The sequence below is a fragment of the Vulpes vulpes genome, chromosome 14 (assembly GCF_048418805.1).
Source record: "Vulpes vulpes isolate BD-2025 chromosome 14, VulVul3, whole genome shotgun sequence".
NCBI classification, from domain to species: domain Eukaryota; kingdom Metazoa; phylum Chordata; class Mammalia; order Carnivora; family Canidae; genus Vulpes; species Vulpes vulpes.
The window spans coordinates 34,101,215-34,122,889 of NC_132793.1; the positions used below are offsets into that span (position 1 = coordinate 34,101,215).

General features: G+C 37.2%; 1 protein-coding gene across 2 annotated transcripts in view; it reads left to right on the forward strand.

The window, feature by feature from the left end:
* Positions 1-21,675, forward strand: part of PLCB1 (phospholipase C beta 1) — a 669,180-nt gene that overhangs the window by 420,542 nt on the left and 226,963 nt on the right. For both annotated transcript variants that reach the window (XM_026012292.2, XM_026012291.2), the window contains exon 4: positions 5,206-5,343. In XM_026012292.2, the coding sequence (XP_025868077.1) occupies positions 5,206-5,343 (138 nt within the window). The remainder of the gene's footprint in view (positions 1-5,205; positions 5,344-21,675) is intronic.

The following is a 21,675-nucleotide window of genomic DNA, read 5'->3' on the forward strand; positions in this document are numbered from 1 at the left end:
AGCATAAAAAGAGATTGCTCTGCCTTCAAAGAAATGGTAGCTTTGTATCTATTAAGTTTGGCCATACTTTTTAAAAGTCACTTAAATAGACAAGGAATCTGTCACTTTATTTCTGACTATTTTACTGTGTGTTAATGGAAAGACTTTCATATACTTGATCCATTATATGAAAGATGGATTACAGTTACATTCATACAACTGTAATTCACTTTGAAAATATTGCATTAAGTGTTGAAAATAAAATTAACCAATATACAGATTGTTCCATAAGCCTAAAATCCAATAAACATATATTTCATGGGGCTGAGTAGGGTATATGTTCTGTACCAAAATTTTTCTGGTGTCAAAAATGAAATGTACAGATCTTTAAAAGGTATTTTATCTTGCAGATATCAAATATACAAATAAAGTAGCTTTCCTTTAAAAGTCATATTAAGGAATAAAGCTTTTAGCTCTTTGAAAAATCATCCTTTGGCTTGTGTTTATCCCTTCCATTAATTTCCAGAGTTTTAAATGATACAATTATAGTAATACATGCTGTAATGGCGCCATGTGTCTCAGGTATAGAATGGTCTTTACTTTCTTCATTGGTCTATTACCTGGAAATGAGAATTATTAACTTGAGTAACTTTCTTTGCAACAGACATGAAGTAATTTGATCATGAATCCTGATGATTGAAAGAAAGTGAGCTTATTCAGTCAGACAGTCTCCATTTTGTAACTCTTAGGGGAATGGAAGTGATCTAGGACTTAACTCTTGCACAGTGTGGTTAAATTGTAGCTGCCAAAATTCTTAGTTGTCTGGCTAATTCTAACCGTAGAGACATATCAGTATATTCTCAGGGGAAAGCAGGCCTTGAGTGACAGCTTAGTGAAAATACGAAATTCCAAGTCATCTCTTACTCTTTTCTGAGCTATATTCTTTAGTGTTCTCCCACAGATAAATTTAACATTATTACAGAATTGTAGAGATAGCTCGTTTTCTTTATAAAAATCTCAAGGAATATATATCAATCATAGGGACCAAGAAATGTGTTTGAGTTTGGTAGTAACCTGAGAAGGTAAATACTTTTCTGGAAACTGGTTATGATATTCAATCAATAAGAAAATCTCAGAACAGGGGCACCTGGGTGGCTCAGTCAGTTGAGCATCCAACTCTTGATTTCAGCTCAGATCATGATCTCAGGGTCTGAGATTGAGCACTGCTTGCAATTCTCTCTCCCTCTGCCCCCCTCCCCGCCCCACTCATGAATATGTGTTCTCTCTCTCTCCCCCTCCTTGAAAGAAAGAAAGAAAGAAAGAAAGAAAGAAAGAAAGAAAAGAAGAAAGAAAAGAAGGAAAGACAATCTCAGACATAAAATCCTTAGTAGGATAGGTTTTTAGGAGAGGGTGATTTTCATGCAAATTGTGTGTACGGTTTTGTTATTGTTACTACTTTAATTTTATTCATTTTTGAAATACAGCCACTCATATCCCCAGACTTGAGACTGATGTACCCAAAAACAATATTTTTTCAAGGCATTTCCATTAAATTCCTTCTACCTATAAGGACCTCCAAACACTTCGGTGCCTTTGCTATTTATCCTCCCAGATAATTCTCCCTTTGCCTATTTTCTGAGGGTCTCCTCTGCTGAAACAACTGAGGGCAGCTTTCTGTACTTGAAAGGACAAATATTTTTTTTTCAGTATACCCTTCATATGTCAATATGCTCAATAATGAACTCGGGTTTGAGGCTACCATGTCACCTTGGGATATTGTGTTCAAAATGAGAAAACTCAGAGTATAGGTAAAAAGAGAAGTCACTTCTTAAGGGGGAGAATGCTAGTATAACCCAAGTTTGATGTTAATAAAAATATAAAGGGAAAGGACTTGTAAAAACAAATAAAATGACTAATGGTAGGAAAGATAGTAAAATACAGTTTAAAAATTGGTATGGTCAGTCACCAAAAAAGGACATTAGTAAAGAACTTGTTTATTACATACTTTAAACAATTTCTCTATTTACTTCCAGAATTACATAATTTTAAAATATTGTGGTTTCTATTGAAAGAATATTTCTCAAATCTTACTGTGCCTGTAGTTCATGCTCAATACTCTTTTTGATTATTTATTGTACAACAATTCAGATGTAGAGACACTTATATACAGAATGGCTTCTCAGATACCTGCTCCTTCCTGACCCCCACACCTAGTCCATGGAGTTCTGAGAGGGGCACTCTTTAATCAATCACTATATAATAAGTGGGAAAACCTGTTTTTAAAAGACATGAGAGGGCAGCCTGGGTGGCTTAGTGGTTTAGCACTGCCTTCAGTCCAGGACGTGATCCTGGAGTCCCAGGTTTGAGTCCCACATTGGGCTCCCTGCATGGAGCCTGCTTCTCCCTCTGCCTGTGTCTCTGCCTCTCTCTCTCTCTCTCTCTCTCTCTCTCTGTGTGTGTGTGTATGTGTTTCTCTCATGAATAAATAAATAAAATCTTTAAAAATAAATAAATAAATAAATAAATAAATAAATAAATAAATAATAAAAGACATAAGAGGGGCAGCCCAGGTGGCTCAGCAGTTTAGCGCCACCCTCAGCCCAGGGCGTGATCCTGGAGACCCGGGACCAAGACCCGCCTCAGGCTCCCTGCGTGGAACCTGCTTCTCCCTCTGCCTGTGTCTCTGCCTCTCTCTCTCTTTCTCTGTGTATCTCATGAATAAATAAATAAAATCTTTTTTATAAATAAATAAATAAATAAATAAATAAATAAATAAATAAATGACATGAGAATTAGTAAAGTAATACGGACTGAACAGAAAATGCTCTGGTTTTAGAGGCTGTGAGCCAGAAACCTCAGACAATGACCAAATCCATACAAGAAATATATTTTGGTCATCTGAATGACCAAATCTATTTTTCTTATAAATCACAATATCTCAGATAGACTCTGTAATTGTTGATTTTAAATTTGTTATTTATAATTAAAGTTTCAGATGGTTTCTAAGAATTACCTTTCTCTTCCAAGTATGCATACAAAAAAATTAAAAGTACTGATCATTTTCTTTTCTAACCATGCCTCAAACGTGTTAAAAAAAACTATGATGCAAACGAACAAAGCAAAAAAAGTGACAAAAATACAAAGAATGAGTTGGTGGTAGCCAGCAGGGAGGTGGGTGGGGGGAATGTGTGAAATAGGGGAAGGGGATTAAGAACAATTATCATGAAGAGCACTAAGAAATGAACAGAATTGTTTCATCATTATATTTTATACCTGAAACTAATATAACACTGTATGTTAATTATACTTGAATTAAAAAATAAGTAAATCAAAATGTTTAAAAATCAGGATGCAATTAATCATTTCACAGAACAGCTAGAATCATTCTTTATTAGTCTTCACAAAAAAAAATCCATTCTTCCTGAATCTTTTCCTTTAATCTTTCATTAATGCTAGAATGCTAAAAATTTCCCTCTTTTTTGCTATTGCTTGCTTGATAAAATTTCTCCTCTATTCCTCTCCTTTTCTAGGTCATGCAAAATGATGTTCTTGTGATAATATTTGATCTTTCTAGGAGGCCTGATGTTTTTGATAAGTTCCCAACTTGTTAGTGGAGTTGAGGTTTTAGTTATATTAGGCACACCTCTGAAATGGATTTTTCTCTTCATAACTTACCTGAAAATGTTCCTCTTTATGTAGACAAACAGAGGAGAAAGTTTTATTAACTAAGAAAGAATTAATGGCAATAGATCAAATAATTGAGCTGGAAAGGTTTTATTTTCTTTCTTCATTTTTGTTAAAAACCCACTTTTTCTTTGTAAGAATGCAAATTCTTACATGAATTTGTGAATATAAACCTCAGCAAGGAGATCAGAATAACCAGGCCCTGTTGGCACAGAATTTATCTAAATAAATAAGAATACAAATCTATTCCTTGCTCAGAAGCTGGCTGCAGATTTGCTAAGTGATTGATTTGATGTTAATTTTCTGCACGGACCTCTCATTTCCAATGAGAGGAAAAGGAATTCAGCCAAGGTGAATGAGTCCTATTTAAGGTCTTAGTTCAATTTGGGAGGTTCAGAAACCTCCATTTCCCAGCAGGACTAGATCTCTAAGGAATCCTTACTTATGATATCTCAAAGAATGGAACTTGCTCTGAAAAGATCACAGAAGTTCTCTATGTCCAAATCCCAGTACATTCTGACAGTGGAATTAAAATGAACATATTCATGGCAGGCGCCGCCATTTGGCCCAGTCTAACAGCCTCTCTTTACAATGAAACTCGGTGTTGGAGAAGGTCCACTCTGTGACTTCCAGCCATGTTTCCGCCTCACGCCTAGATAGCAGTACCATGTTTTGATTCTACACGAATCACCTTCTTCTTCTTAATGTGTCATGAATTGAGGAGACATTTTGTATTTCAATATGCGATTCATGGGATGATTGGAGGAAATAAAGGGAGAATTATGGCACATAAAAATATGCTACTAAAAGATGTATGACAGAAAGAGCTGTTGACTGAGGACCATAAGTCTTATTTTTTTCCAAGTTTATTGAGGTTAATTACCATATAACATTGTGTAACTATAAAACGTACATGATGATTTGATGCACGCATATACTGCAATAAAATGCTGATTGCCACCACAACATTAGCCAACACCTCCATCACATCACATAATTACCATTTCTTTTTTGTGGTAAGAACATTTAAGATCTACTCTATTAGCATCTTTCTAGTACATAATACAATATTAACTGTAATATTAATTGCCGTGCTATACATTCAGTCCTTAAAATTTATTCATCTTGTATCTGGAAGTTTGTACTCTTTGAATAAAATCTCATTTTCCCCACACCACTGCCCCTGGAATGAACCACTCTACTCTTTTTTCTCTGAGTTCAGCTTTTTAAAAAATTCTTTCATGTAAGTTATATTATACAATATTTGTCTTTCTCTGTCTTGCTCATTTCATGTTATATAATCCCATGAGGACCATAAGTTGTAAGAGATTTCTCAGAAGAAATTGTCTCTCTACAACCTTTCATCAGGTTACTCTACCTGTCTGGGCCATGATGGGGTTTGGGATTTCAATCATACTATTTTTTAGTAAGAATAAAAAGCAATTTTGTTTTGCAGGCATTTTGGGTCTAATACTTTTGAAACTATGCTACCATGTTGGAATCTCTAGTTATAGACTAACTTTTTCAACATTTATTATCTAGGACCCCAAATTACGTGAACTTTTGGATGTGGGGAACATCGGACGCCTGGAGCATCGCATGATAACGGTGGTGTATGGGCCTGACTTAGTTAACATCTCCCATTTGAATCTCGTGGCTTTCCAAGAAGAAGTGGCCAAGGTACAGTGGATGGAAACTTCTGACATTTGTCACCTCATTCTGAATCCTTATTATATTGTACTGATGCCTGCAAAAGACTGGGTTTTTGTCATATTTAACATGTCTTAAAATTACATCTAAAAATAATTAAGCTGCTCAGGTAGAAGTGTAATTCAAATGCCTCCAAATAATGATATTTACTAAGAATTATGGAGATTTTTCATCAAGAATAAGACATCTGATATAATTTATTTGCAGGAGAAAATATAAGTGAAACCAATTTTTAGTTCCCTAAACATCTTGTCCCCACACGTTGTGTCTTAGCCTCATTCCATAAAACTTCTGACCCAATCTCCATTCAATCCTCTCCTTGAGCAGACATCCTTAGCACATTTTTAACTTCTTTTACTGTGTGCAGTACCTAACCCACCACCATACACATGGTAGCTGCTTAATGAATATGAGAAGGTATTAAACACTTTTAAGATAAAAATTTCAAATAATAATAATAAATAACATCTATTCAGTTATAGACTAGGATGGTAAATTAGACAGGGCCTCTCCATTAATGACTTGCGAATTTACTAATATGGCAGGCCTTTAGGATACATACAGAAATAACTAGAATACAGGCAAGATCTATCAAATGAGAAGCTATCAATTTCTGGGAACCCTGGGCTCAACTTTGATGCTTTCTCTGGACCAGTCCAATTGCCACGAAAAGAGTACTAAAATGAACATATTGAAAGAAGAGCTTTCTTTGTTCATGTTTATAGTTCATAGGATACTAATGATGATCTTTATCCTTCATACCTTTCTTTCAAGAGTTAAGAAAATGAATCAAAGAATTATTTTAAGTTTGTATGTTATATCTTTGCCCTTATAGAACTTCTCATATGGAGGATAACTATGGGGTCATGTCAAGCCAGTTATCATTATGATTTATAAATATTTTTTAAATATTTTATTTATTTATTCATGAGAGATACAAAGAGAGAGAGAGAGGCAGAGACACAGGCAGAGGGAGAAGCAGGCTCCATGCAGGGAGCCCGAAGTGGGACTTGATCCCGGGACTCCAAGATCACGCCCTGGGCCAAAGGCAGATGCTTAACTGCTGAGCCACCCAGGGATCCCTGATTTATAAATTTTTAACCCTCAGTGGTCTGACAGTTCTCTGACCTACACCAAAAGTAATGATCTGAACTCTAATTCTTTAGTGATCATGGTAGAGGCTTATTTCCAACATTTACATAACATCAACTCTATTTCTTATAAAGGAATGAATGAAATGCGAACCAGTTTTCACAGTCTGAAGTCTTTGGAAACTACTCTCCAAGACTGTGTTACAGACCTAGTCTATTTTCCTTCTAAGAACCAAGTCACCCATTTGCTTCTGCAGTATAACTTACTTTGATGTTTGGAGAGACTTCAGTTTTATGAAACATTCAGTGTGATAGCATTATACTTGCCTAGCAAGAGTTTTTATTCTGGTATACTATTGGTAATCTGTGAGTTGTATATAGTTCATTTCTCAGTATATGACTGGATGGTTGAATGGATGAATGAATATATGTAAATACATATTAGTGATTTACAAAATATTTTAAGATATCTTCCCCAAATGCAACCATATTCAGCTTAAAAAGTAACCAATTCAGGAGATTCATTAACTATCAGAAACATCCAATAAGTGACAGTGAGTTTTAAGGAGGTTTTTACTACGAATGAATATAGATTATATATTACAAGCCAATCTACATATCTTATACTGCATTAAACCTTTGTGCAGTTATGTTTAAAATATATTCAATTTCCTTCTCTCTGTACACTCCTACCCATTAGTTTTCTTTAGGAATTTTTATTTCTGAGTTCTGTAATATTCTCCGTGAGACTGCATCTGTAGACATTTTTCCAGCATCAACTTGATGTTCCTGGTATAATTAATGAAGTTACGGAATATGTTTTGCCTTCCCTGCCTTCCCGGTAAGGTATTTTTTTTCCCCTCACTGAAATTGCTCTGTCAGCAGGTTAAGATTTGCAAAGACCATTTTACTTTCAAAACGTACTTTTCCTCCTTCTAATTGTTAGTATTGTCTCATAACATCACACCTTTTATTTAATCTCTGGAGCCAGTGTACATGGTGCTTTGTGTAGTGCCAATGCCAAAGGAGTCAGCCTGTCTCATTATGTAGAGCGCTTGACAGAAACCTGAGCTGCTTTGAAACTCAAATGTCTCCAGAAGAAATTATTTACAAAGGAATTCTGGCTTGTTCATTCGTTCAACACATATTTGTCAGTTTCCTTCTCTACGCCAACCACAATTCCAATGTTAAGGATACAGCATTCTAGAATGCTGAGAGCCAGTGTTCTGGGAGAAATAAACAGATAAATCATAATGATAAAGGAAACATATTGTAGGTCAGATGGAGATCTGTGTGGAAGAGCAAAGCAGGAAGAAAGGGTATGGGGGTGGGAAAAGAGGGTTACTTCTTTATGGGGTGTGCAGGGAGGGCAAAAAATCTGAAGGAAGTTGCTCAGTTATAGCAATATCATAGATTTCTGAGAAATCTCTTGGATCAATTTAAAAAATTAGAACTACGACTTGAACTTACCCAAATATATTATTCTAGATTTATATGCTTTATTTCTTAATAAACATAAATCACTTAAATTTGAACTTTTTATTTATTCCTCAAGACAAGTGACTTCTTTAAAAGATTGATGGAGGAGAACACTTTCAATTTTTCTCTCTGTAATTGGACTACAAACATAGTATTGCTTGCAATTATACAACAGTGATACTTTTTGTTAAGGAGCTTGACTTTCCAACTACTCTATACCCTAAGGATCAGCTTTCCCTGCTCCCTGGAGGGGCAATCCCTTTAATGTGCCAGAGAAATAGAGGATTTCACATTAGCCCTCTGAAATAGAGCACATCTGGGGGTATATAGTAAGAGTCCAGTTTTTATCATGTTCAGATTGAGGTCATTATTAGACGCCCAAGTGGATACGTTGAGTTGGATATATGAGGCTGGGGTTGGTGCCAAATATAATATATTAATTTAGAATTCATCAGGTTATAGATAATATTTATTTATTTATTTATTTATTTATTTATTTATTTATTATATAGATACTATCTAATGAGACTGGATGAGATCAGCCAGGAAGTGACTGAGGATAGAGAAGATGTCCAAAGCCTGAGTCATCAGTACTCTAACATGAAGAGACTGAGATATGAAAGAACCAGAAAAGGAGGCCAGTGAGGAGGCAATGAGATAGTGTGTATAATTGGAAGCCAGGTGAAGAAAATATTTCAAGATGAGTAAAGTCGCCAACAAATAGGGTCCGATGCTGCCCAAGATGAAGACCAAGAATGAACCATTGCATTTAATGACATAGAGATCATTAGTGACTTTTATTAGAGTAACTTCAGTGGAATGATGGAGTCAAAGGCCTATTGGAATGGGCTCTGGGGAATATTGGCGAGAGAGAAAAAAAAATTCAAAAATGATTGCTCTTCTTAGAGGTTTTGATGTTAAAGGCAGCAGAGAAATGGGAAGCAAGGTTCAGAAATGGTTTTTAAGATGTGAGAAGCAGGGCAGCCCATGTAGCTCAGTGGTTTAGTGCCGCCTTCAGCCCAGGGTGTGATCCTGGAGACCTGGGATTGAATCCCATGTCGGGCTCCCTGCATGGAGCCTGCTTCTCCCTCTGCCTGTGTCTCTGCCTCTCTCTCTGCATCTCTCTGTGTCTCTCATGGATAAATAAATAAAAATCTTGAAAAAAGAAAAAAATTATAAAAAAAAAAAAAAAGGTGTGAGAAGCAACAATATACATGTATGCTAATAGGAATGGTCCCATAGAGGGAAAACAAAGTGCCAAGGTAGGAGAGAAGACTTGTAAGAGCAAATTCTTGAGTAGAAGCAGTAGGATCTAGTGCAGAGCTCAGTAAACTACAGCCTGGGGGCCACTTCTGGCCCACCACCTCTTCTTAAACTTTTATTGGAACACAGCAATGTCCATTTGCTCACATATTGCCTATGGCTGTTTTGGCTAGACAGAGATGAGTAGCTGTGGTGTGGACCATATGGACCACAAAGCCTAAAAGATTTACTATCTGATCCTTTATTTAAAAAGTGTGTTGGGGATCCCTGGGTGGCGCAGCGGTTTGGCGCCTGCCTTTGGCCCAGGGCATGATCCTGGAGACCTGGGATCGAATCCCACATCAGGCTCCCGGCGCATGGAGCCTGCTTCTCCCTCTGCCTGTGTCTCTGCCTCTCTCTCTCTCTCTCTCTCTCTCTCTCTCTCTCTCTCATAAATAAATAATAAAAAAAAAAAATTTAAAAAAAAAAAGTGTGTTGACCCTGTTCAGAGATTAAGTATTTAAGCTCAGACAGGAGAAAGGACATTTCCTCAATAAGAAAAGGAAAAGTGGAGCATGTTGTTATAGATGCTAATAAGGGGTCCATGTGGAGAAAGTTGAAGACATTTTCTGATTGCCTTTACTTTCTCAGTGACGAAGGACACGGAAGTCAGTGGCTGAGTGTAAAGACAATCTGAACCCTCAAGCCTTTTTCAGTGCCAGTTGGTACATTTCTTTCAAGATCTGACTGGTAAGATTAAAGTAGACTGCAAAAAGTCGGATCATTCACATCAGCCCCCAAAATAATGTTGCTATATGCATATTAACAAAATGTAAATTCTTCCACTGGTCAAGGGGCTTGAAGATAAAATAATTGTCTTCCACTTGCTCAGTTCTAGCCCCTCGTTTGAGGGGAGAGGCTACATAGAAAGAGACTTCTCGTATGTACTACCCCCGGTGGTCATAGAGTCTAAACAGCATTGTGTACGTTGTAAGACAGATTGCTCTGATCTAGAGGCTGAGGTTCACAGGATTGCCATATACCGGTGTTTACCTTCAGGTCTCAGGTATTCAGTGATAACTGTTAGGAGATCACCCTTCCCTGAGTGAGAGAAGCTCAGCAAGAACGCAAATCTGTCTCATGATTAGCAAAGGGGAATCCCAGTGTGCAAAGACAACATGTCTTCCCTCTGAGTTCTAGTCCCTTTCCATGACTGGGTTCCTAGAAGTCATCCCCTCCCTCACCTCCCCAACTCCTATCTCCAATCTTTGTTCAATGCAATATATTAGTGACATAACTTATCACCCTAAGAAAAAGGATTGGAGATTCAGGCTGTGATAGTCAGTTCTAAATGTTTGACACTCTGATTGGCGCCCTGGATAGACATACTGTTGAACCACTGCCTTGTTTGGTAAATTTCAAATTTCTAGGTGTTGCTCCGGTGTATTAAGATGCAGTGGGTTGAAACAGCAAGGATCCATCCAGTGGGTTAAGAATGAGATGCCTAATGGCAGAGTTGTGCAGGGGAAATTTTTTGTTCGGATGCCATTGCTTTCAATGTTTAATTCTTTATACACTAAATTCTCTGAAGCATTTTATAAATAGGAAAAACATGCTATTTACGAGGAACCAAATTACCTTTCAATTTTTGATTGAAAAGCACCAATTATGACTATATAATTTGATAGATTTTGGAAAAAACACACCCATGTAAATAGCACTCAGATCAAGAAATAGAGCATCACCAAGTCTCCAGTGTCTAACCTACTAACATATCCCTATTTTGACCTCCAACTTTATAGATTACTTTTATTTTTATTACTTTATACATATGAAATCCTTCTATATTTTTTACATGTGGTTATAGTTTGGTTCATTTCTTTGCTAAAAGGTATACCATAATTGATTTATCTATTCTATGGTTCATGAACATTCAGGCAGTTTCCAGTTTCAGGCTATTACAAGTAATGTTGCTATAAACATATGCTTTCTGTGAGATACGTGTTGCTGATCATAGGCTTTCATATGTTCAGCTTTGTTAGATAATGGCATTTTAACAAACAGTTTGAGCCAATTGGTATTTTAAACAGTAATTTCACACACACAAAATAATGTTTTATAATGGATATCTATATGTTAATTTATTACATTTTGATGTCACAGAATAATGAGTCTTTCAAAGATATGCTCTATAAACTGAATGGCTGTTATTTTAAATGTTTCAGGGAACCTTTCCCATCTCTGCAGCTATAAACATCATAGAAAATATAGTTCACTCATTTGAGGGTATAAACTTGGATTCCCTGGAAATTTTCCCTACCTTCATCCACCACACTAGATGCTTGCCCATCATCCAAATAACTTGCGAGCTCTCTGAATTTCCTAACTAGCTCTCACATCTCTTTCCTAATCCCTCATCTCCTTGCTATGTTGTTCAAATTTTTGACAGGTCTCACCTCTGGGAACCTTCTACCTACTTTCTTTGAATGCTCCCTTTGCTCTCAACTATATGTGCCCATCTGCATGAGAATGATTTAAAAAAAAAAAAACCTTCAAACCTGATGATGCTTGAAATCCTTTTTATTACTTATTACCTACAAAATAAAGTTCCCTGTCTATTGAATTCATTCATTTAGTGAGCAAATATTTATTGAAGGCCTAGGATGCAGTGAGCACCTCAGTGGACACTGAGGATTGATTGCTCTCAGTTGCTGATAACTCACCACCTAGGCCCTTGTACCATTCCGCTCCAGTAACTCCTAACTACCTGTGATTCTTTCTGCCTTTATAATTTTAATTTTGGTGCCTTCAGAATTGTGTGCCTTGTTAGACTTATCTTCTCCATTTTGTCTACCAGGAGAACTTCCAAGCTTTCCTTAGGGGACTCAGCTTAAATACAACTCCTCCATCTCATGATTTCCACAAATAATGGAGTTTACTTCTCTGCTGTTTGTTGAACCCCATGTATATTTTCTGCATCATTTATCACACTGTAACTCTCTGTCAGTGTATCTGACACCCTATCTTGGATTTGTGAGCTACTTAAAGTCAGAAACAATAGCTTAGTCATTTCTATGTTCTTAGGATCTAGCTTAGTGTATAATAGGTGCTCAATACATGTGTGTTTGGGGAAAAAAGAAAAGAAAGAGGGAGAGAGAAAGGGGAAAAGGGGATTTGGAGCCTTAAAAATAACTGATAGATCATGAAAAATTTTAAGCCATGGGGATTTGGAGCACATGTTCTCTGATTTTCTTATTTTATAGAGTTGAAGAAATTGAGGCCTCTTAGCTGCTACTCCAGGCCCTTTCTTCCCAGGATGGAAGAAAGGTTTGCCAAGGTTTTCAGTAGGAGAAAGGGATGACACTAACTACAATGACTTCCATCCTGTTTATCTGTCTCAAACTCGACCTTGTTCCTACTCATAGTTATCGTCCCTATCACACTCCCCCACCCACCAGTTAAAATAGTTCCAAAATGGCTTGGAGTAGCCAAATAGTTGAAGCTTTTTAGGTGAAGGGAATGAGAAAAGATGCTACAGAGAAGGGGCCTTTTTTTTTTTTAAGAAGAAAGAAAATATTGTCTACAAAATTAAATTGGAAAAGAGAAGAGAAAGGAAGCAGTGAAGGGACCTGCCACAGCTACCACTAGCTGTTCTTGACGTAGAACTTGATTCATCAAAAACTTGGAATTCTCTTAGACATTCCTCCAAATTAATAGTATATTTATATATATGGCATATACATTGAAATAAGATTTTTCAAACACTAATATATTCTGTACAAAATATTTATTTATATTTATCCCTTTAACTTTTTGAATTTAGGACCAATTTCTGGTGAGTGAGCAATGGGTGTAGATTTTATTTTATTTAAACAAAAATTATTAAGAATAATAGAATGACGTATCATATATTGTTTTTAGCAGTATACTTTAGAATATAATGGAAAACTGTGCAGGACCTCCTTGGGGGTAGAATATATATATGCCAAAAAGATTGCCATTTATAAATGAATTATTGTGTTTTATGAGATCTTCATTCATTGCTATTCCTGACCTCCTCATACTAGCAAAATGTGCCTATGTCATCTTCAGATATTCCCCACCTGATTGTAAATAAGGGCCAAGATCTTACCAAGTCAATGCACTACACTATTGGTCTTGGAGTTTTGTAATCGTGGATGTCCTCTGTTGGCAAATGAGATTCATTCCACATTCTACATTTGTATTTTGGATTAGTGTGGAGCAGATGAAAGATGCACATCTTCAACTTTTACATTGTGAAAATGTCACCCATATGGAATGTCCACATGAAGGTTTAAAAGTTAAAAAATCAAAAGAGGGGCATTCATAATAAAAAGAAAAGGGAAAAGGCAACTTGGACATTAATCTCTTCCTTACAGCCAATAAGAAGCAGTAGTTGCTCTTCTGGTGATTGTAGAGGAAAGTGCCTCACCTTCAGACTGCTGGGTGTCTTTCCTGCAATCCTTAAGCAAGAGCTTCTTTTGAGTGTTGAAGGGAGCCACACAGAAGAATGAATGCCAAACTGCAGGGAAAATATATCCTAGGAAACAGAAATGCTCGTGCTCTCAGGGTATGGGCTGCTGTTAGTACAAACTCACTTTTCCCCAGAAAGGAAAGTCAGAAAACTGGTTACCCAGCAGTGCCTCCTCTTTCCTTCCAAACAGCCCATAACACAGAAATAAACTGTTGCCCCCTTGTTCCTACACCTCCCTGTCTTCTGAGACTCACAACTGAGTAAGCCCCACTTGTCTACCTGTGTCAATTGCCATGAAGCAGGAATGCAGATTAAAACAAACAAACAACAACAACAACCAAAAAAAAAAAAAAAAACCATAATGTTTTTGGAAAGAAGAAGAGCTCTAAAAAATTTGGCTTCCTTGTTTAATTACTGGAGAAAAATATGTGGCATCATATGAGAGTGGCAAGTTGATCTGTGCCATCTACTGCTTTAATATCAGTTATCATTTTTCGGTTCCTAATGCATCAGATACTCCCAATGAACAAGCTGCCCCTGAGAATAAAAAAAGAATTAAATATTTTGTCAATAATTTCCCTAATGGCTATATAATGATAGCCATTCATTCATTCATTCATTCATTTATTCAACTAATACTCAGTTGCCTGCTATATACCAGGCATAATTTTGAGCACCAGGGATAAGCTAAATAGACAAAAATGATGAGAATCATTGTCTTCATGAAGCTTACATAATGGTGGGGGTAGGTTGACAATCAACATGACAAATAAGGCGGTGCCAGGTGCTAGAGAGAAATAAAGTAAGGAAGGGGAATAGGAAGTGTTGGAGAGGGGGAGGCATACTTCAGTTTTAAATAAATTGGTCAGATAAGATTACACTGAAGTGATGACTTTTGAAGAAAACCTTGAAGATGATGGAGTGAGTCAAATGGTTCTCATGGAAGAGAGCAGAGCCTGAGACAGGTGTGTACCCAGCATGGGATAAGGAAGAAGGAGAGCAGTGGAGAAGTTGGGGGAGGAGTGACAGGTGACTTGGACAGTGGTGGGTGGCCACTGTAAGAATTTGGCTTCATTTCCCGTGACATGAGTAACTTACATCACTTTAAGCAAGGGATTAATTTGGTGCAATATATTTTAGCAAGATTGCCCTGGCTGCTCCATTGAAAAGCCATAGTAGGGATGCAAGAGCAGAAACCACGAGAGCAGAGTGTTGGGAGTAGAGATAGTGAGAAATGGCTGGGTTCTGAATATACTTTGAGTTTAAAGCCAAAGAAAAAAAAAGAAAGAAAGAAGAGAGAGAGAGAGAGAGAGAGAGAGAGAGAAAGAAAGAAAGAAAGAAAGAAAGAAAGAAAGAGAAAAAAGAAAGAAAGAAGAAAGAAAAAAGAAAAGAGAAAAGGAAAAAGAAAAGAAAAAAGAAACTATACTGATGGATTGGACACATGGCATGAGAGAAAAAGGAAGCTAAGGATGATGTCAGTTTTGATGGAATTGAACTTCTTGAGATGGAGAGCCAATTAGGAGGAAAAATCAGAAACTTGGTTTTAAACATAAGATTCATAATAGTATCAGTCCAAAGCAGCAGAATAAGTACAGGTGTGACCTGCTATTTGTCTTGAGATACTATGAAAATGATGGTAAAATAACATAAATATACAGTGATGTAAAGAATGAGATAGGGCACTACGAGATGACATATTTCAATAAGTTTGCAGAAGAAAATGAAGAGGAAAGTGTGTGATGGAACAGAGTCTAGGTTCCATAGAGAACTGTAGCCAACAAGGTCACTGACCCACTGAGTGTCAGTGGAGAGAAGACGCTGACTTGAGAACTACCAGCCCAGAGGAATAGGAAGCAAGACTTGGGAATAAAAGAAGGGCAAAGAATTAAAGGTTATGGACAAAACTATCAGCCCCTCCACCTCCTCCACTTGCTCTGCATTAAGAATTATTGATAACCAATTTCTTTGCAGACCAAAAAGCTGAGGACTTGTTTGGTTTTTCTATTTGTTTGTTTTTTGTGGAAGTTAACAAATTATTAGAAAAAATCGTGGTAGCCAGCATTGGAGTCAAGTATCCAGAGTAAAGCTATTCTCATTCTAGAATTTTTGAGTACCACACCATAGTGGCTGGCACCCACATGCCTACCCACAGGAGAGGTCTGCAAGCGGGTAAATCCCACTCACATACTCAGAGCTCCCAGTTGGCCCTTCTAATGTCCACATTCAAAAATGTGAACTAGCATCAAAATGTCCATAGGCTATTGAGAAAGCTTACACTCTTGATTGATGAGGGAGGCCAAGACAGACAAAATAAGAAATGATGATAGAAGATACAGGGATAATCAAGAAACAAATAAACAAAAAATTAAAACAGGAACTATCTTCAGAGAGAATTTTAAATATATTATATTCATAAGATAAGAACAAGATGCTCTGAAAAATAGGCAGCAAAAATAAAGTGGGTTTTTTTGGAAATAAAAAATAAGATAATGGAACAAAAGCCAAATTCTACATAATAGTAAGAAGAGATGAAGGGGGCAGCCTGGGTGGCTCAGTGGTTTAATGCCACCTTCAGCCCAGGGTGTGATCCTGGAGACCCGGGATCAAGTCCCACATCAGGTTCCCTGCATGGAGCCTGCTTCTCCCTCTGCCTGTGTCTATGCCTCTTCCTCTCTCTGTGTCTCTCATGAATAAATAAATAAAATCTTTAATAAAAAAAAAGAAGAAGAGATGAAGGAAATCTCCCAGAATGGGGAACCAAGCAGAAACAAACCACAGTGAAGGCAGAAAACAAGGAAATGTGAAACACAAAAAGATGAAAATAAGAAAGAAAAGATAAGGAGCGCCTGGCTGGCTCAGTGGGAGAAGCATGGGACTCTTCACCTCTAGGTCATGAGTTTGAGCCCCATGTTGGGTATAGAGATTGCTAAAAATGAGAGAGAGAGAGAGAGAGAGAGAGAGAGAGAGAGAGACAAAAGGTAAGAGACACAGACAAAATCAACCTAAAGAGTGTAGGAGAAAACAGAAGACAGGAAAATATGAAAGACATCAGACAAAAAGTATATATAAGAGCTAAAGACATTGTCTTAAAGTTTAAATAGAAGGTATTGGAATGAATGAGTTTCAAGCAATATGAGTAAAAAGCTGAAAGATATTAGTGTAAAAGGCTTTAAATTTCTTCTCTTCAGGGATCCCTGGGTGGCGCAGTGGTTTGGCGCCTGCCTTTGGCCCAGGGCGCGATCCTGGAGACCCGGGATCGAATCCCACGTCGGGCTCCCGGTGCATGGAGCCTGCTTCTCCCTCTGCCTATGTCTCTGCCTCTCTCTCTATCTCTCTGTGACTATCATAAATAAATAAAAAAAATTAAAGATAAATAAATAAATTTCTTCTCTTCAAAAGAAAACTAAAGTAAAAGAAGAGATAAATGTATAAGAAAAGTATGTTTTTTTAAAGATTTTATTTATTTATTCATGAGAGACCAGAGAGGGAGAGAGAGAGGCAGGGACACAGGCAGAGGGAGAAGCAGGCTCCATGCAGGGAGCCCGATTTGGGACTCGATCCCAGGACCCCAGGATCACGCCCTGGGCTGAAGGCGGCACTAAACCGCTGAGCCACCCAGGCTGCCCCAAGGAAAGTATTATCTAAATATAAGCCAGCTAAAAGCATACAGATTTTCAACAACTAAAGGAGCAGCCCAAAAAGGATGTATGTTATGTTGGTATTAGGAATGTTCCCTTTTGAAAGTCACATGGTTTGTGGTGTTGGAACTGTAACAAGTAAGATAATCAGAGTCTAATATGTGACCCTGCAGAAAGTTGTATTTGCATTTTTGTAACCATGTAAAAATAAATTTTTTATTTTATCAGTTTTAAACTTTTAGAATCAATTTATATGCACATAATTGAAGTTAATTATGGATACTGGACAAGATAAAAAACATTTCAACTTTGATCATTTTAAAAATAAATTTAAGCTAACAGGAGTTGGAGATAAAAGGATTGGCAGGTAAATGTCTTCTTCTCAGAGAAGTGATACTGTCTTTAATTGGTGAATTAAGAAATGGCTTAATTTATGTTGCTTGAGATTGTAGAGGTGTCGGGGAAGAAAGAGCAGTGGTTCACAGAATTCTATCAGGAGGAAGGAGAAAGGGCAGATGAGAGATGGGATAGGAGATCAGAGCTGGATATTGATAGTTAAATTCTAAAATTGGTCAATCAAGAGAAAGCCGTAAAAATAGATTATTTAGAAATATGGATTAACCCCCAGGAATTTAAGAATAGAAATGCTGAAAATAGTTGTCAAGAAGCAGAGCTAGGGTAAGAGTATCACAAGTGATCATTGCTTTTTGTTGACAGCCCCTCTGAACAATCTTTTTGAAAACCTATGTCTGTGTTTCTTTAATAAATAATAAGTTTTTAGATTGCTACCATTTACTAAGTGTGTGTTGTGTCTGTCACCAATCTAAACATATAATATGAACTGTCTCCCTTAGTTGTCACAACAGCCTGTGAAGTAAGTCCTGTGATTTTCTCCTTTTTACAAGGTAAACGAATATTGGACAGGTTAAAAAACCTTGCCCAAGATGATTCTATCAGGCAGGGGTTACATTTGGCCTTGAGTAATAGAAAATCAAACCAAACATTAGCTTAGATAAATTAAGGATTTTTTACTTGTTTGCTTTTGCTTCCCCCCTCTCCTCATGCAGCAGGAAGCCTAAAAGTAGGCATTTCTGGCTTCGATAGAGGGACTCAAGGACAATAAGGCTGGGACCCTATAGTTCCCATGGTCATTTCCTCATAGATCAAGAGGCCTCTGCAGCTCCAGCCATTGCATGTGTGGTCCCAACAGCAAAAAGAACGGAGCCTCTATATCAGAAACCACATTTTCCTCCCAGACTTCTGCTAACATGTGGTTCCTCATGTGTCACATTACCACCCTAGCTGCTGAAGTTGTTGGAAAATGCAAATTTTTCAATTATTATATATCACTGGCCTGAATAATGACAGGTTTCAGTGATGAGAGAAAGAGAAAATGGATATTAGGTAATCCTGAGCTGTGGGTCCCACAGCTAAGAGCAGAGTGGGGTCTGCAATCCAATAAGGTTTAGTTTTACATAAACTAGCAAAAGCATCAATAATATGAGGGTCTCTAAGAATCATTACATAAACTAATGGCAGTATTTTATGATTAAATTAGGAGACAAGCACAAGCTATATTCAAGATTCGCCCTTCTGAAGGCAGTGAGAAAATGAGCAAAAGGGAAGCAACTGGAGCCAAAGGCAAAGAGTCATTCTGCCGGTGGGGGAAGGGCTAACAAACAGGCTAGAGTCCTTACCAAGGGTCAAATACTCCTCCATTTAAAGGGAAAGAATCCAGTTTGTAAAACGATTTAAAATAAAGATGGGGGATATAATTACAGTATTTAAAACAAATTGACTTCCAAATGAGAAAATTATATTTTAGCAGAATTCCATAGGTTAAGTTATAACTTAATGAGGAAGTACCTGTGTGTAGTTTACTAATCACATTTCAAGGAATGCAGTTTTAATTTTGTCAGATTTCATTTAATGGATAAGCAGCACCACCTTACTCCCAAGAAGTTATGATTGCTCCTTTTATTCCACTTGACATACATCTTACCAAGAAATTAGCTGGATTATTTTTCTTTAAAATTTTTTTCACTTGATTTCCTCAAACAGAATTACTTTTTTAACAATAAACAATGCTATCGATTATAATTACAGACCCTGCTCACATACATTTGCTGTCTTTAGTACGCAGCACTCCAGCGGATTCAAACCAAAGTACTAATTAGCATTGACACTGCTAGGCTTAGAAGGCATTATAGCAAGTGTTTTCATAAAGTGACATGAGGCTTTTGGAAAGAACCATTTCCAGAATATGGCAGGTTGATATGAAAGCCATGGAAAGGAAGCTTTAGAGGTTTTTTAGAAGGGCACTCCATCAACATTTTCTCAGCTGTTACAAATGAGCAATGACTCAGGAAACTGGCTGGAAGGGAAGGAGAGTGTTCCTCAGCTGATGCTCAAAATACATCTTGAGATTGACAATGGTATAGCTGAAAACCTCTCATCTTGAGAACTTTGCCAGAGCAAACATCTTCCTCTTTTCTTTCACATGCCGCTCTTTTCAGAGGCTTTATGCTTTTCCCTTAGAAAAACTCTCTTAATATTCATTCTAACTTGATTTTGCCACATTAAAGTTTTCCCATGGAACAGGGGAATGTCAAGAGGTGTTGGAAGAAGACTAGGGATATACTACATCTGTTACCTCCCAAAATATGGATCCTTGCACTCCCACATTTTGCAAACTGCACTTTATAACATGTGAACTCTACCTTAGGTCATCGGGGTACTGTGTACTAACAGCAATCACTTAGCTGCACAAAGATAATTGGGCAACAGTTCTTCAAGAATATAGCTCAAAGTATAAAGCAAAGCATAAAGCATGTCTATGAAGCCAATATAGATGCCCTAAGCCCTATTCCTAAACCTTCTTTATGTTACTAATTGGAGAGCCTCCTCGGCCCAATGCTGTACATAGTACTCTGAGTTCTTATAACTTATTCCAGCATGGTTCAAATTACAATAAGAAACATGTAAAGTGATTAACCAAAACCCTATAGCCAAGAATGGTGATTGAACACCTATAACAATGAAGAAGACATAAAAATTAATTTCAAAAGGCATTAATTATAAGACATGGATATAATTCTCTTTCATTGACACATTTCATTCATTCATGAAGTAACTCAAGTCAAAAGTGTGGATTTATTGCCCATTTTATTTTATAAAAGAATGGGACACAGAGCTATGAGATTCCACACACATTATGAATGACACATCCTTTTCTTCCATCTGCTGTTTTCCATGATACTCCTGTGAATGGATATATGTAGTGTTTTTATTCTCTTCCATCCTTCTGCTCACTGCTTCTCCCCCAGTTCCAATGATTTGGCCTCTTGGGTACTGCTGGGTTCTTACCTGACTAAGCTTTCTAGATGTAGACCAATCAGAGACTTTTGCCAGGATTTTTCATACATGACTATCTCTGGTGGGTGGGAAGTGCCATGTGTAACTTTTGGTGTAGTGACCATGAGAATGAAGCTGATCAGTGAAAAAAATAATATCACCAGGTAAGATAGAGCAATGGAAAAGCAATAAAGAAAATCCCCTTTGCATTTAGGCCCCAGGTTCCTGATGTCTTATATTATACCTTTTTTTTCCTGCAGTTTGCTCAATTTTTCCTTCAATTACAGGAAATCTCCAGTGTCCCTGAGAAATTCTATTTCCCAGGCTGGTTTGAGCTGTGCTTCTGTCAGCTGTAGCTTAAAGGCATTTGAATCACATAGTCTTTTGGAAATAATTATGCACCCTTTTTAGATATTACATCTTTTGAGTAATACAATTTTCTGTCCCAGTAGTGATTATACTGGGTCCTAATATTGCTTCCTGGTTTTTGTTTTGCTTTAATAACTATATATTTTTTTGTTTTATTTGTTTATTCATGAGAGACACAGAGAGAGAGAGAGAGAGAGAGAGAGAGAGAGAGAGAGGCACAGGCAGAGGGAGAAGCAGGCTCCATGCAGGGAGCCCGACACGGGACTCGATCCAGGGTCTCCAGGATCACACCCTGGGCTGAAGGCAGGCGCTAAACCGCTGAGCCACCAAGGCTGCCCAGTAACTATATTTTGTTTGACAACCATTTCTCTCTGAGTATGAGATGAACATTTTGACTATAAAATATAAGCCTTTCATTGCCACCCAAAACAGAAACTGTACCAGAAGTTTTACTAAAATTCAAAATGCTCTATGTAGTATCATAAATGCAGTGACTTCTCCAATAGTCCTTTCTGCTTTTAATGAAAATCTTTATAACTCATAGACCATCTTGCACAATGGAAAGATTCTGTACATTAAGACAAATGGTTAGTGAGATGAATTCTGATGCATGCCAGTAGGTGAGAGAAATGTG